This window comes from Dermacentor variabilis, chromosome 3, assembly GCF_050947875.1.
Source record: "Dermacentor variabilis isolate Ectoservices chromosome 3, ASM5094787v1, whole genome shotgun sequence".
NCBI lineage: Eukaryota > Metazoa > Arthropoda > Arachnida > Ixodida > Ixodidae > Dermacentor > Dermacentor variabilis.
The window spans coordinates 8,157,446-8,173,516 of NC_134570.1; the positions used below are offsets into that span (position 1 = coordinate 8,157,446).

At 48.0% G+C, this 16,071-nt stretch overlaps 1 protein-coding gene across 2 annotated transcripts in view; it reads right to left on the reverse strand.

Annotated features, from left to right (window-relative positions):
* P32 (complement C1q binding protein P32) overlaps positions 1 to 16,071 on the reverse strand; it is a 76,939-nt gene that overhangs the window by 25,299 nt on the left and 35,569 nt on the right. The window contains exon 5 of one of the 2 annotated variants that reach the window (XM_075684124.1): positions 12,043 to 12,128. In XM_075684124.1, the coding sequence (XP_075540239.1) occupies positions 12,043 to 12,128 (86 nt within the window). Of the gene's footprint in view, positions 1 to 12,042; positions 12,132 to 16,071 lie in introns of both variants that reach the window. The other variant, XM_075684123.1, reaches the window with a different exon arrangement.

A 16,071-nucleotide genomic window follows, 5' to 3' on the forward strand; every position in this document is an offset into this window, starting at 1 on the left:
TTCATCGGTAGATGTTATACGATAATATGTTGCCATCACAGCCTTTTGCATGTCTTGAACATTGTCGTTGTCATGCAGAGCCATGCCATAGTGATTGTCAGTTTGTTAAATCTTGAGTGAGCCCACCTTTTCCCTCCAAGACGTCGCCCTTTCTTGCATTTTTTGAGCCGCCCCCATCCTTTTCTGGACAGCATTAATGCAGTCCTCCTTTGTAAATGGAATAAATCCTTAAGTCTTGTCTTGACAGAGTGCTACAAAGGTTCTACTGTGATCATCGCAAACAATGTTTCTACATAGCAAACCATGTTTGCTAAGGGACCTCCTGAATAGAGTCAGTGCTGCTTCAACCACCATTCTGTCAGAGTTCACATCTGTGTTTTTTTGGCAGAAGTGTGATGCTTTCCAATCATCATAGCCTTCATCACCTTCTTTGGGGTCAAACGTGCAACAATGGCATCGGTTCGATAGGACCACACAGTTGAGCACCAGTCCTGTGAAAAATTCTATTACAGTGCCAACACCTATGTGGGATGTATGGCCACGTGTTAACCATGTCCCATCATAAACCACCATTAGGCTGCTATTAAAGGTAGGGCCCATCTCTCTGTAAACATTGCGCACTGCCACCACAGCATCAGAAAATATATTGGCGGCAGCTGTCTCACTGGCAGGTCTGAACTCAGCCTTGAGATGTTTCTGAAATGTTTTATGATGCAACCCTCTATGGGACACATTCATTATTGACCAGAAATCGGTCAAAGCTGTTACCCTTTGCCAATACTTCTAACAGCCTGTACAGCTCTCATATTCACATAAAAAATTTTGCGACCTTCCTTTCGCGGCGATGGCCACACCTTCGCGACAGCGCTGCAGAACGCGCACGTCAGTATCATTTGTGCTGCTAATCCATGTCTTGTTCCCAGCTGAACTGAAGGTCCTGTTTGGGAGCACTGCTGGCACTTAGATTTGCCAAGAAGCGCGTTCAGGGCAGTCATTTGTGCGATGACAAACTCCTCCGCTTGTTCCGTACTGGCAAGCACCTCGCCTTCACCTGTCAGTTCCACTTTCCGCGCGGTCGCCGACACCTAACTTAGTTTTGCTTACACTTTCGCGGCGACCTCTCGGGATGCTTCGGCCGATACAAAACGTGGCTCCAGGTGTGCCTGAATGGTGCCGCCCGTACTTGTTGACGGCATAGCAACATCGTGCCAAGTGCTGAGACGACAATCCGACATATCTGAGGCACGATCGCTGGATGCATCCGACGATGTGGAACGCGGCACGACAAGCTCAACGGTGCCACTGTTGCTTGCACGAGATATTTCGCCCGCGTAAGAAGTGCCAGAGAGCGACTCCTCAACATTGTCGACACAAGTAGGTATTCTAACCGCGTGTGAAACGCTCGGCGGCGGCTTCTGAACGGCATCATCGGCACGTGTACGCATCCTGCCTGCATGTGGAGTGCTCGGCTGTGCGTCTGTGACTTCTGCACTATGGTGTACAGTACTGCCACGCGACCTTAAAGCAGCCTCTTTCACTGCCGGCGATTTTCGCTTACGAGTGCCGTAAGCATGAGCTATCTTGTACTTCAGCGGTCGCCGACCCTTGGTCACCAGTAAACTTCCAAAACTACACACCGCAAGCACTGGTGAATGCGTCGAGCCGATATGCCCAGAGTAGCGTATCACAACACAAACCAGCTTCCAAAGCTATGCTCCTCACACACTGACAGCGAGCCAATATGTACACAGGCACATATCACAACACAAGTCAGCTACGTTCTGCAAGTACTGGCAATCCTGGCGAGCCGAGATGCAAGGAGGCGTTTATCACTTGTGGAGTCTGCTGCCGAAACGATGCTCCGTACGTGCTCACGAACAATGCGAGGCGATTATCAGATGCGTGAGTCACGGGCAATATCAGATGTATCAGATGAAATCATACATCGTGCACTGAGAGGCGCGGCCTGTATGCGGCAGCAGAAGATGCGCACCGCCAACTAGACCAATGGCGAAGCTCCAATTGGCCACATGACGGGCGTGACCAATCAGCGGCCTCAAAACGGCCTTGAATCATTTGCTTTTTGTGCAACTGCGTCTGAATGGAGGGGGTGGCTGGCATGGGAAATTTAAAGGCGAAGAAATGCGCTTTCAAACACTGGCAAAATGGCGGCGTTCAGTTGCGCCATTACGGAGATATCGTGCCTTGAAAAATGTAGTTTCTTTCGCAATTTCCGCGGAATTTTTTTGTCACATTGGCTGCTACAAACATTTTTTTTTAGCACTTCTACGTGGTTTTTGGTGTTAACATTTTGGAATCAGATAAAGAAATGGTTATAGAAACAGAATATGTGCTTTAAAAAAAGATCAATCTTTTGGTCATTTTTCACTATACGAAAGCCGCATCCCCCCTTAAAGGGACACTAAAGGTTACCAGAAAGTCAAGTTACAGTGATAAAGCAATGCTCTAGAACGCCTAAGGTGTCAATATAATCGCGAACAGAGCATTCGTAACCGAGAAATTGAGGTAAATGCACGACATGATTTGAGACCCCCCAGCGACATTCCGGTAATAGCCCGATGATGAAAGCACTCCTCATCATAATTTATGTCACTAGTACTCAACTACTCGTATTAAAAAGGTCATTTCATTAGATTATAAGACAGAAGAAAATGCTACTTGTCTACTTCTATTCGATTCTAAGAAAAAAATTACATTTTGACGTTACCCTTGAGTAGTATGGGTGATCGAAAGGTTTTGTTTTTCGCTCGACTCTGTGCGCTCGACTTTGCGCCGCGCGCGCTTTGGAGTTTCAGTTGTTTCTTTATCGCAAAGTGCTGCGGTGGTCCTGCTGGCTCGCGAAACTTGCATTTGGAACAAGCAGCGAGAATGCCACGTCCATGTGATGTCATGGGATGCGCGAATGGTCCGCGGAACTTGGCCAAGGGCAGTTGCAGCGGCGAATCCAACGTTACTTATCACTGTGTGCCAACGAGTGAACCTCTCCGTTCGAAGTGGTTAAGTGCCGTACCTCTGCCACAGCGCGCTGGCAAAGAGCCGAAAACTCACGTAGTGTACTCGCTGCACTTTCGTCCAGAGGATTACGAGTTCAACGCCGACTTACTGAAGTCGCGTGGAGTGCCTTTCAAAGCAGGCCGCCATCGTAGTAATATGCAATGACCCCGGCAGCGCGAGCCCTCAGCAGCAGGTCACATTCGTCTGTGCTTAAGGGGGGACGCGGGTCTTGAAACGGCAAAAAATCACAAAAAAGTCGATTTTCGGAAAAGTGCATTTTCGCTACGTTTATACATTTAAGAATCCCTCTGGAAATCTCGAAGTTAAATCTAATTGGAAAATAATAAAAAGTCGCGCTTAAAGGGGCCAGGGTGAATGCGATATCGGCAAAATTTGGTAAAAAATGTTCAAACTTCGCGCCGTCGCCATTTGCGAACGCAGGGGCCGTTGGCCGCCAGCTTGCGCTTGTTTTGAAGCTGTCTTCTTTGTGCGCATTTTGCGCCAGTTCAAAATGGCGTCGGTGAAGGGAAACCGACGCTATCGCGTCATTTCTGAAGGATGCGTCCGTGCCGCCGATTGGCCAAAGCGCACACACCCCCCGCGCGCCTCGCTCCTATTGGTCTGGCGCTCTTCGGCGCGCGCTCGACCGCTCCCGCGTTTCGCTACGTTTGTTTATCTCTGGTTTCATCGGGCCCCTGTCTATGTTGTCTACGTTTGTTCAGCCACTTGCTTAGCGACGACGTTTGATAAGGTGTTCATTTCGCTGCCCGGATGGCTGGAAAAGATCGTCGTCTCAAGACTACTATGCATCAAGCGGCTGTGGAATGCGCGACGGAAGGCGGCTAGGCCTGTCATACTCGCGGAGTTGCCGGTTGCTGGTCTGCCTGGACATTCTACCGGATCGAGTTCCGAGCTGCAAACCGGCACGTCTAGCGTCAACGCTTCGTCCGCCCATGCCACGCGTGTTGGCACAGATCCTGCAGGCACCATTTCCTTCACGACTGTAGAAAGCACCGAGCACCGGAAAACGTGCCTGGCGTCGCAGTCTGCAATGGAACGAAAGTTCAAGCTGCTGGGTGCCGACACGAGAGAGGACGTCAACGACAGCGGAAGTGAATTTGCAATCGTGGACTTATCCGTCGTACAAGAGTTCCTTGGACTCGTGCTGTGTCCCGCTGTGTCCCGGGTGCGGCTAGAAAGTGGTGATGCTTTCAAGGACCCCGCCAAGGAGTACGGGTTCTCAGCAATGTTCTGACAACGTTCTGTCGTCACAGTGCTGCGAGAGCAAAGGGAGAGCCTGAACCTAGGCACCACTACAACTTGCCAGAACATGTGGCAGAAGCAATGCTGCCTGTATATACGCGGCTATCTGAAAAAACCCTGCTCCAGAGATGCCAGCGAGGCAAGACACAGAATTCGAATGAGAGCCTTCACTTATTGATTTAGAGTGTCTGAAAGGAACTGAATGCATCTTTCTTTGCCGTGCAAGCTGTTGGGGAACCTGTCCTACGCTTCAACACTGGGAACCTGCTTGCGTCCACTGCAATTCTACAGCAGCTACACATGAATATTCCTGGCACTGCATCTCAGCAAGCAAAGGAGAAAGACTGCCATCGAAGTGCTAACTTCAACAAGAAGCCTCTTTGAGCGCAAAGAAGCTGGCCAAAAAGCGGCATAAAGATAGGATGCATCCAGTTTATGCCCCTGGTGAATTTCCTTGAGATTTTATTGGTATGTTCTCAATAAAGAAGTTGCAGAATGTTCTTCCTTGATTTCTCAAAACAACAATTCTGACAGACTTTCAATTTGGAGGTAAAATAGCGTCTGTCCTATTTCATCTATCGGCATAATTTTTTTTTTTTTGGCAGAAAGAGAAATGTATGCAGTAAGCAATATGCACCTTTTCAAAGCAGTACTCTTCTCAAAAAGTTTTTGAAATGGGTCACATGCTTGACATGTCAAGATGGCATTTTTTTCTCACAACTTTGATGAGCTCTAACTCTTGCTCAGATTAGCCTAGAACATTGATTAATACCTTACGGCACTCCCTGAACATTCTTGATAGACTTTATACTCAAATTACTATGTTAGGGTTTTCTGTTTAGATGCTAATTTTCCTCCAAACAAAGGACCCAGCTTATACAATGCTTTTAGCGTACATCAGAAACTACTTATCCTATGACAAAATTAATTATATTTTTAGAATCTGCATATTAAAATACACCAAGTGTGAAAATTTCATTCAGATCTGTCCACAAATAAAAAAGTTGTATTTCAAGTGTAGCCTCACCCCTTAAATCACTGAAATCGAACCCAGCATCGCAAGCTAATGTGTCGTTATCAGGGTCGTCCATTGCAACGAGCGTCGAAGTTGGTGTCGCGCGCTTTCCCTTCCACTAGCCACCATAGTTCCACTTTCGCGCTGCTGTCGGCCCTGTCTTGGCTCTGTTTCTGGCCGCGCGTTTGCGTTTTGTGCAGAAAAGCCGTAGCGCCGTCTGCGGGAGCCATTTTATTCACCGACAGCGCAACATCACTATGAGACCATGACGTCAATACTCCTCGATTCGAGGGCGGGTGATTTGAACTGCACTAGAGGTACGTGGACGCTTCAGAACGCATTTTCTCTTAAAATAAGTCTCTTCTTCGCACGAAACAAGCGTTTCGAGGTTTCTGGGATGGTATTTCAACAGCCCACGTTGACTTAATATTAACCTTTAGTGTCCCTTTAACTGGTCCACATATACGCAAACGCGTAACACTTTTATAAAACGTTCATAATGCATTGTATAGCACAAAACAGTTTTCATTTTCTTGTGGCCTAGTTACAATTATGCCAACAAACACACGCACACTCCAAAGATATGGACGTTAATAAGGATTGCTTAAGCTTGGATTGCAGGGCTAAGCGCTAGCCCATGAGTGCCTGAGGCTGTGTGGTTGCCATTAAAAACATACATCTTGCTAAATTTAGTAACTTCATTCCAAATTACCGTACTTACTCGCATAATGATTCTATAAAAAAAATGACGCACATTTAGGGGTGCGGTCATTACCTTATTTACACAATTGTAGGTCGACCCATTTTTTTCATTTTTGACAATCCAAAGTTGGGGGGTCGACTTAGAATCGAAACCGAACCGTGAACCGCTAGTAACGGCAAGAAAATCGAGAAATCGGGGACGCTACGGTGTGGTTACAACTTTGTACCTACGTTTCCATGGTTACGGTAGAAGCGTAGCGCAATAATTTACCGTATTGCATGCATTTTGATGTCAATACAGGCGATGCCCACTTTGAAAGTTCGCGCTCCCAATCTGTGCCCATTGGCCACCGTACCTAGAGCGACAAACCTCCCGCCATCGAGTTCGGAAATGTATTGAACAATGTGATACGATCTTGGCTACGTTAGCGCCGTGAATTGAATCAAGGAATTCGCAAATACCCATTTTATTATAAGAGACCAACAGAACACTCATTGTATGTGAGTAACGTACTCACGAGGTAAAGGAAATCGCGTGCGGCCGCTTTCGTCAGTCGCATGTAGCTTGTTTTGGTATCCCGCAGTGCGGCAGTGGCCGCTTCCGGTTGATTGGATGGTCGTCATCTCGCAGCGAATGTGTTCTTGCGAATAAAGTTTCACGCTCAACCCACAGCGTAGGGTTATTTCACGAGCTTGTACAGAAGGTTTTTTTTCTTCTTTAAAGAAACATTTACTGCGCGCACCGCGAGCGCGAGGCTCTTGTGGGAGCATCGATCATTGATGGAAAAGTTGCCGTTTGGGGGGTATTGGTAGTTGGTGGAAGAGCTTCTCTTTGAGATACGATTTTTTCGACGGCCACGTGATTTTCAGTGCTTCTGTTGTGTCGAATCGTCGTGCCTGTCATGAGTGCCCCAAAGAACTGTCGGCGCTCGTTCACAGCTGCTTTCAAACGGGCTGCTATCCTCCATGCCGAGGAAACTAACAACTGCGTTGCAGGACGCAAGTTTGCAGTGAGTGAACGTGTGGTGCGGCAGTGGCGGCTTCAGCGCGAGGGAATTTTTTCATGCGACTCCAAGCGCCGTGGTTTTCGCGGGCGTAAGTCCGGACGCTTTCCGGAGCTGGAAACGAAGCTTGCGGCGTACGTGACGGATCTACGCGATCGATCACTGCTGGTCACGTGCGAAATGATCACTCAACAAGCCCGTGTCTTCGCTTCGGAAGCAGGAATACTGAGGACTGAATTTAAAGCCAGCAGGGCCTGGGCCTCTAAATTTATGAAGAGGGCTGGCTTCTCCCTTCGTAGACGCACCAGCGTGTGCCAGAAGTTGCCGGCCGCATACGAGGATAAGGTCCTCGCCTTCCATAGGCACTTCCTAAAACTTCGAGACTCCCGACGGTATTTGCTCGGCCAGATCGGCAATGCCGACCAGACTCCTGTATACTTCGGTATGACCAGTAACACAACCGTGAGCGCTAAGGGAGCACGCAATGTAAACCTGCTGACAACGGGCAACGAAAAGCTGCGTTTTACGGTCATGTTGTCATGCTTGGCGGATGGCACCAAGCTTCGCCCGTACATCGTGTTTAAGAGGAAGACGATGCCCAAAGAAGTGCTTCCCAAAGGCCTTGTGGTACGGACGAATGCAAAGGGATTCATGACGGATGATATGGTAGTGGAATGGTACCGTCTAGTGTGGCTCCTGAGGCCGGGCGCATCCCTCAAGAGAGACATCCCCAACCTGTTAGTGTTGGACTCTTTCCGGGGCCACCTCACCGACAAGGTGAAAGCGGTGCTTCAAAAGGAGCGCACCGACATGCTTGTAATCCCCGGTGGCTTGACGGGGCAGCTTCAGCCTCTCGACGTGGGGGTTAACAAGCCTTTTAAGGACCTGCTGCGCCGCGAATACAATGACTGGATTTCCAGAGGAAACCCCGACCTTACCCCAAGCGGGCGTGTGAGGAGGGCCTCCTTGGCTACTGTGTGCGGGTGGGTCCTCTCTGCGTGGGCGGCGGTACCGCGCGATGTTGTGGTGCGGTCGTTCGCCAAATGTGGACTCACACTTGACGACGAGGTGCTGTGGGACCGCAGCAGCTGTGACGGCAGCAGCACCAGTGAGGACGACTCCAGTGACGATGAGTAGTCATCAACCGTGGCAATAAACTTTGCTTGTGTGAAATGCGCTCTCACTTTTTTTTTTTTTTTGAGGCATGTGATTTTGGGGGGGTCGACCTACATTCGAGTCGACTTACAATCGTGTAAATACGGTACGCAGGGTAAATCAACACTCTTAAATTCACTCCAGTTCTCAAACTGCTGAGCGCCGCGTGACCCATTTTCGTTGCACGCCGCGAGAGGGTGTGCACGACGGAGTTAGCCTGGCAAGGCGCAGCGTAGCAGCACGGTTTGGGCAGGTGGCCGCTGTGTGTAGCCGTCGTTTACTCACGTTTGCGCTCGCACTCGCGATATTTAATGTTTGTGCATCGCGCTGCCAATCACATCAACTATGCCATGCTGTTTCATTCCAGGCTGTAAAAGCAGCTACAACTTCGCGTGATCTGTGGACAAGAGACATTCTTTCAGGGCACCTCGCAATACTGAGCGCCTTCCAAATGTGGGAGTGCGCCATACCACGGCTGGACAGAAAGCTTTCAAGCTCATGTTCCGTCTGCGACCTCCACTTCATTAATAATGACACTTTCATGGTCTTCAAACACAACACTTGTGGTGATATTGTGGTCATACCGCGCAACAAATGGACGCTGTAGAAGACGCCGTGCCTTGCCTGTTTCCAAATTGCCCAAGTTATCTCTCGAAACCCACGCGGAAACGCAGAGCACCAGCTCACAAACGATCACCAGTAAAACAAAAGCAGCATAAGAAACAAGGTGAGTGTGTGTGGATGCTGCTGTTGGAGTTGCCGACGACGAAGCGAGCTTGTCTACCGATGACAGCATGCCGGTGGAGAATGTGTTTCACGTGCCCAGTCTCATGGCGAAAGAGGGACAAAAATTCTACGTTGATCCCTTGACGTTGAGGCAACAGTCGTTTTGTACAAGCTTGAGATAAGAAAGAATATCCCACTTGTAGAAATGTCTGTGGTACTGTCAGACAGCCTTACTTTATTTGTCAGTGCAGATGGTCGAGTTGTGCCACGCAGTGTGTATGCCGGGAAGCAGAACACTGAGTTCAAGTGTATGGAAGACTTCACATGCCTCGTGCTATACGAGAAACAGCTGAAGCTGTGCAAGGGCTGTCCTGCAAAGAAGTACCCGAAAATCTCTTCGTCAGTAGTGGCATCAAAGCACGGTGAAACGTGGAGGTGCAACACATGCACGGTATGTGCTCAGTGCCGGACTTTCGAGAAGCTTTTCTTGCAGCAGACAAAGCAGCAAAAAGACAGCAAGAAAAAGCAGGCTGCTTGGTTGAAGTTGCTTCGTCGCAAAGCCATTCAGGCAATGTCAAGGTGAGAAAAACTGAAGGAAGAAGTCATTCTGATGAACAGGAAGCTTAGTGCAATTACGAAAGAGACAATTGACAGCTCTCTTCATGCTACAGTTTGTAAGAATTGCAAATGACTCCATATCTTTTTCCCTTGATCAGCCAGGTCTCTGCGGTGACCTATTTTAGAAAGTCCTGGATGAGCTAGATAAGTGCAGTCTTGCTCGGCTGGGTTGCGATGAGCACAAGTGCGCATTCACGTGCCAGATACTTCACTTTTTCATTGCCACGCGAATACATTTCTATGCGAGAGATGTGAACCGCCGCCTAGAAACATGAGAAAAAGCAGCCATCACAAACAAAAAAGTTTGTCTTTTGTAAAGCCACCCAGCAAATTCATGAGCCGTATGGGGCCCCTGTAATAAAAGCTTTTGAACTTGTGAGAAACAAATCTCTTGTCTTATTTCTTTCTCTTTTAGTTACTAGTAACTAGCCACGGCCACTGGATATAAAGCAGCCGTGCTCCAGCAGACACAAACAGCGGTCGCAGTAAAGGGTGTCCGTCGCAGCTTTGGCCGCAAGTGCTTTCCTTGTTAAGTTGGCTAAGTCGTGGCCTTTTACCAACTTCGGAATAGGTCCGTAATAAGCTGCAAATAGATTAGTGATGTGCTGTGCATACTTGGTGATTTCAACTAAAAGAACGCCACTCACTAGGCAAACTACCAGCGCTTCGCAGCGTAGGGCGCCGAGCCCGGCCGGGCTAACAGCCGCCACTGCACCACCTGTTGAGTGGAAACGAAAAGGGGCCGTGCATCGACAGCCACCGCAATGGGAGTTTGACGACTGAAAGGATCTAGTAACGTTGGGGTAAACATATCACGAAAAAGAGAGAGAGAGAGAGACTTGTTGCCACGGATACTGCGAAAATGCGGTGTCCAAGGGAACGTGCCAGAATGCGTTTGCTGCGAGATGACAGTAGGCGGCTGCCACTGTAACGGAGCGGGACATCAAAACAAAAATGACAGCTGGCAGCACAAGCTGAACGCGACTTCTTTCTTTCTCATGAGTACATTACGTGCATCAAAACAGTTTCTACTGTGCCAATAATGAATAATGTCGTGAATATTGGCAAGCCTGCTGCAATGACGTAGCCATGTTAACTCTGAGAGGACAAAAACGGAGATGGGCAAGCTCAGCTGCCATTGACATAGAAACACACGGTGGAATGCTGCGAAAACTGTGGCATTTGTCTTCACTACAATCCAATCACAGCAAGTTTCTACTAAGGGTGAGTGAATATCTTAGCTGTGTCATAAGTGCCAGCATATGAACAGGGTACACCTGTACCGCATGAATGCAAACGTGGCTAGTGTCGTTGCCAGTCGCAATTTGTTGCATGCCCTCGAGTACAGACAATAAGAATCAAGAGGTGCCTTTTTCTTGTTGCTGACCACAAGCATTGTAAGCCAACAAATAATAAAGCCAAGACAAGTTTGGTGGTCCCCCCGTTTTTTTTCGTGAAGTGCAGAAAGCGATAAAGGGAATGAAATGGGGCATCTCCTAAAGAATGTTTGGAGCGTGCAGACCGTTTGGTATGTCTTGAAGAGTCATTTGTTCCTATCGGTGGGCAGCGCAACCCGGACGAAAGACGAGAGGAAGTACACAATACGAGCACAGACTAATAACTGGTTTATTTTTTCAAACAAGGGACTAAAATATACAGAAAATGTAAACACGTGTAAAGTAATGCTTACAAGGGTGTTAGCCTATCTTGCCATTCAAAAATTCAGTTTCTTTATCCTGTAGAGTGATAGAAGTCTGGCTGACGCATGCGCCTGAGTTTACATGCATGAAGTAGGCTTCCACAATCTCACGGTTGATTTGATTCATATTTTTATACAATATTTCCTTTTGTTCAAACATAGGTTTGCATAAGCAAACTCTAAAATGCGCGGCCAGATTAGAACCTGTGGCATTCCTGATCGCACCTTGGTGCTTCCTAAGGCGGATGCTAAGGCAGCGTCCTATCTGCCCAAAGTACTTTTTGCTGTACGAAAGTGGAATGACGTAGACCACTCCCACCGAGCATGCCACAAGCTGCCCCGAGTGTTTGACGTGGCACATAGCCTTGGACGCCTGTTTAGGTCTATTGACAAAATTGAAAATCTTGTTTAACGAATTTTTTGCTGAAAAGACGACTTGAACACCATATTTCATGGCTGTCTTTTTTAACACATACCCCATCTGATGTACATAAGGGATGACTGCATACTTTTTAACTTTTTCTATCCGTGTCTGGGGTGCTTCCCCCCTTTTTATTTACTTCATTAGCCCTTCAGCCATTTGTGTAGCATTCGAGAGATGGTAAGCACTGTCATCATCAGCTAGACGTGGCACACGACGTATTGCTGTGTCAAGTTTGGGGTGCAATCATTACATGGAAAAAACAACAACAAAAAAACAATCGAATTCTAACAACGAAATTCAGGGGTGCAATCATTACACAAGTAAATATGGCAGTGTCATGGCACAGGTTGGTGCAGCACTTTCACCTACCTACAATATGCACACACATCTTAAGCATGGAGAAGCAGGCTTCACAACTTACCCCATCCATGATGTCACCAGACACAGTGTAGACCTCATCTGTCCATTCTCCTTCATAGATAGCAAACTCAGCAACACCAAAACTGTCTGCTGAAAATAGAAATAAGGAGAGCAATGCAAGGAAAAACTGCCATAAGTGTATCATGTTCATAAAACTATGAATAATGTTCCAAAGATAGCATGGACTATATTATGTAACAATGGCACCATGCCTCATGAACAACTCGAGTCCCAGACCAGAACAAATTCTTCTTTAACTGCGAGGATTTTCTTTCGAGGAACCCGTATGGGTTTTCTTTGTAGCAATTACTATGAATGGGTGGTTGTCTGATTTTCCCCTTATTAGTTACTTCTCTCTACCTTGCGGGTCTCTGCAGAACTATTACGTCAAACTCTTGCTTTTGCTTCAAGTTGTTGACAAATTCGACTTCGCCCTGCCATCTGCTAGCCGCCTGGTTAGCTCAGATCGTAGAGCAGCTGCCCCGAAAAGGCGGTGGTCCTGGGTTCGAGTCCTGGGGCAGGACAAATTTTTCTTCAACTGCGAGGCTTTTCTTTTGAGGAGGCTGTATGGGTTTCCTTTGTAGCAATTGCTACGAATAGGTGGATGTCTGATTTTCTCTTTATTAATGGTATTAATTTGACACTGCATGCACAAAAGGGCGATGCCTCCGCTCACCACTTTGCTCAAAGAGGGTTAAGGGGCCCTCACCAGGCCCCATAGCTAATTTTGGTTATACGCTGGAAGTTTTTACGTGTCCTCTAGGGAGTGTTCTGCCACAAAACGTTTTTGAATCGGCTCATTAATAGCAGAGTAAAAATATTTCTGTGCTGCAAACCCATGATTTCAGGAGGTGAGCTCCACTGCCAAGCAAGTCACTCTCTCTACTTGCCCCGTCTAGCCCCCGCAAGCGAAATTCCTTCCCTACGTTCTCCCATACCAGACCTTGAGGATTGTGTGACGCATATGTCACGGGCCCCGCCTTCATTTTTTTTTTCTCTTTGCTTTTTGCGGAGCGGCGCAGTTCCGCTGACGGCATCGCGCACAAGCTGTCGCAATTGTCTCGTTTCATGTAGCGCACGATTTTGCGCACTGCACATGAGGACACCTGATTAGTGGATAAGTCAGTGCTACACAAATACTGAGGCAGAACAAGTGGATCGCAGAGCATAATCAGGCGCTGGAACATGGTTGAAAATTGCATAGTTTCAGTAGCTGCGCACATGACCGCACGACCGTGGGAACAAGCCGATGAAGCGTATATCTCTCTTGCTTTGGTTCGAAGTAAAACAAACACAGACATTCCAGGGTGTCTACCAAGTTGACATTTCCAAATTCCTTGAGTTTTCCGGGTTTTCCCTGAGTGAATTTGCAATATTCCCCGAGTGACACAGAACTTTGTTTCGTGTCAAGACGGGCTCCCTACATCATGTCGCCCAATGGTGTCACTCTCTAGCAAGCATGTTAAAAAATAAAAAACTTAGTCCAGTTTGAATAGCAAGGGGTAGTGTTTATTTCATTCAAAAAGAAAACAGAAGGGAGGGGTTAGTAAAATGCGCAGCGAATAACATATCTTCGAAAGAAATAGTAAAAACCATTGCAAATTGAGTCGAACATTCTCAAATACGAATAAGAAAGAGATGCATGCAGAATATTTTCGAATATGAGCTATTTCTATCAACTAATAGCAAGCTACAGTGAAACCTCATTAAACCGTAGTTGACCGAAGCTCGGAAAAACTATGTGCTAAACGGTAGTACTGTTTAACCGAAATAGCATGAGATCGCCCACTTACCTGTCGAAAACGGAACTCAGAGAGAGTGCGATGAAAGGGGAAAAAAACATGCGGCATTTATTCACTTCGCGCGACAAAAGTGTTATTTTCGTTTGATGCTGCGGCGGCCTAGCACGACGACAGCGGCCTCAATCTTACTGAAGTTGTGTGCCAGCTTTTCAGCCAGCCCCCTCTACTCAGCAAACACTCGCATGGCAGATTTTGTTGGCGTTACGTATTCTCAGTGTACGCGCGTAATAGTGCTGCAGAAGTCTCGGGGGTGCATTTTCATTGCTGTGTGCCGGAGTTTGGAATAGAGTTACGTTATCGCGCCCCTGTTCTCATTGCGACGATTGTATTCATTAGGCTGACAACGCGTAGCTTCTGCCGGTGTCGGGCCTTAATCGCCCGTGCTGTCGCTTTCCGTGTCGTCCTTATCACTGTCGCTAGGCAACACTTCGGCAACAACAGAGGCAACGATGGCGAAAAGTCGAACCTCGTAGCCGATATGTCTTCGCGGTCGCAGCAGCACTGCTGAGCAACTTCTTCGCATTCCAAATGCCATACACCGTAGTCAAGAGAAGATCCTTGTCGCGTGCCAGCGCCGACTTCGTGTCACGTTCGATAGCACGGACGATGTCTAATTTTTCTTCTATGCTGAGCACCCGGCGTCTTTTTTTATCCGAGCTTGGGAATGACGCGAGTCCTCGCTTGCACGACACCATAACGCTCTCTGGCACGGCGTCGAAATGATGCTGATGTTGATGTGGCTTCACGCGCAAACGCACAGGGCGCTTGGAGGCCGTTGTTCCAATCTCTGAGGCTTGTTCTGCCGGGCCGCCCGGTGGAGACGATGCGCCGCCGTGTTTGCGTGACGAAAAGTTGAAACGCTACGTTTTAACCGATGCGTACGCATAAGCTGGTACGGTTTATGCAGATACAAAACACCGTATTTACCCGAATGTAACGCGAGTTTTTTTACCATAAACAGAAGTGAAAAGTCACCCCCCGCGTTACATTCGAATACTAGGTATAAAAATGCTAAGAAAGGCACCAAACACTCATTATTAAGCTGGCTTAATGTGCCGCATTTATGTGCGTGCCGATTGACCTGCTCCTTCAAAGTCGCGCGCTCCAAATTCAGCGGTCAACCAATACGCGAACCACGGCCAGGGCGAGTTGCAAATGCGGTGCAAACGCGAAAAAGGCAGAGCAGACAACACCAACGAGAGCGCACCAGCAACGAGTCACCTTGGAAGGAACAAACGCGCTCGTGAGTGTCGAACGAGTGGCGCGCGAAGTGGACGCGCCTTTTTTTATTCTAGTGACGTAGCAATCCGTTTGGGCCACTGGCGGCGCGTCCTGGGCACTTGTTTCCATGATAGTACCACGTGACCTACGCCACCGACTCCTCAGGCATCGCATAGCCACATGGTCTGTGCTTCGACACGTTGGTGTGTTCCTGCCGTGGTTCTTGCCCGTTTAATGTGCCTACATCCAAAATGGCATGCTCTCGTGCTCAGTATACTGCTGGCTTCAAGCGCAACGACATTCTACTCGCCGAAAAAGTCGGTAACTCAGCGGCCGCAAGAAGCCTGGACATCAACGAATCGACGATAAGGGGATGGAGAAAGCATCGCCAGGAGTTGTTCAATTGCAACAGTCAAAGAAAAGGTTTCCGTGGGCCCAAGAAAGGCTGCTTCCCGGATTTGGAGCGTCGTCCTGCTGCCTTTGTTGGTGAACAACACTCCCGGCTTCTTGGTGTGAGCACTGAAATGCTTCAGTACAAAGCACGTGAACTTGCGCGAGACGCCGGTTTGGCGCCAAACCAATTCAAGGCAGTTCATGCTTCATGTTCATGTTCATAGTTCATGCGAACGGCCAGTTTTTCCCTTCGACGCACTACCTCGATTTTTCAGAAACTACCCGAGGACTTCGAGTCGAAACTTCTCTCGCGTTTCAGCGGCATGTCATTGATCTCCGCCGCTCTAATAACATGCCACTTGGACACATCGGGAATGCGGACCAAACCCCCGTGTACCTTGATATGCCAATGGTTAGGACAGTGCACAAGTCTGGTGAACACGAGTTCGGATTAGAAGCACTGGAAACGAAAAGAATCGGATAACAGTTATGCTCGCATGTTTCGCTGATGGCCGCAAGCTCCCTCCCTTCATAATTTTTCACCGGAAGACTATCCCGAACGAAAAATTTTCGAACAATGTTGTCGTACGCTGCCATGAAAAAGGCTGGATGGA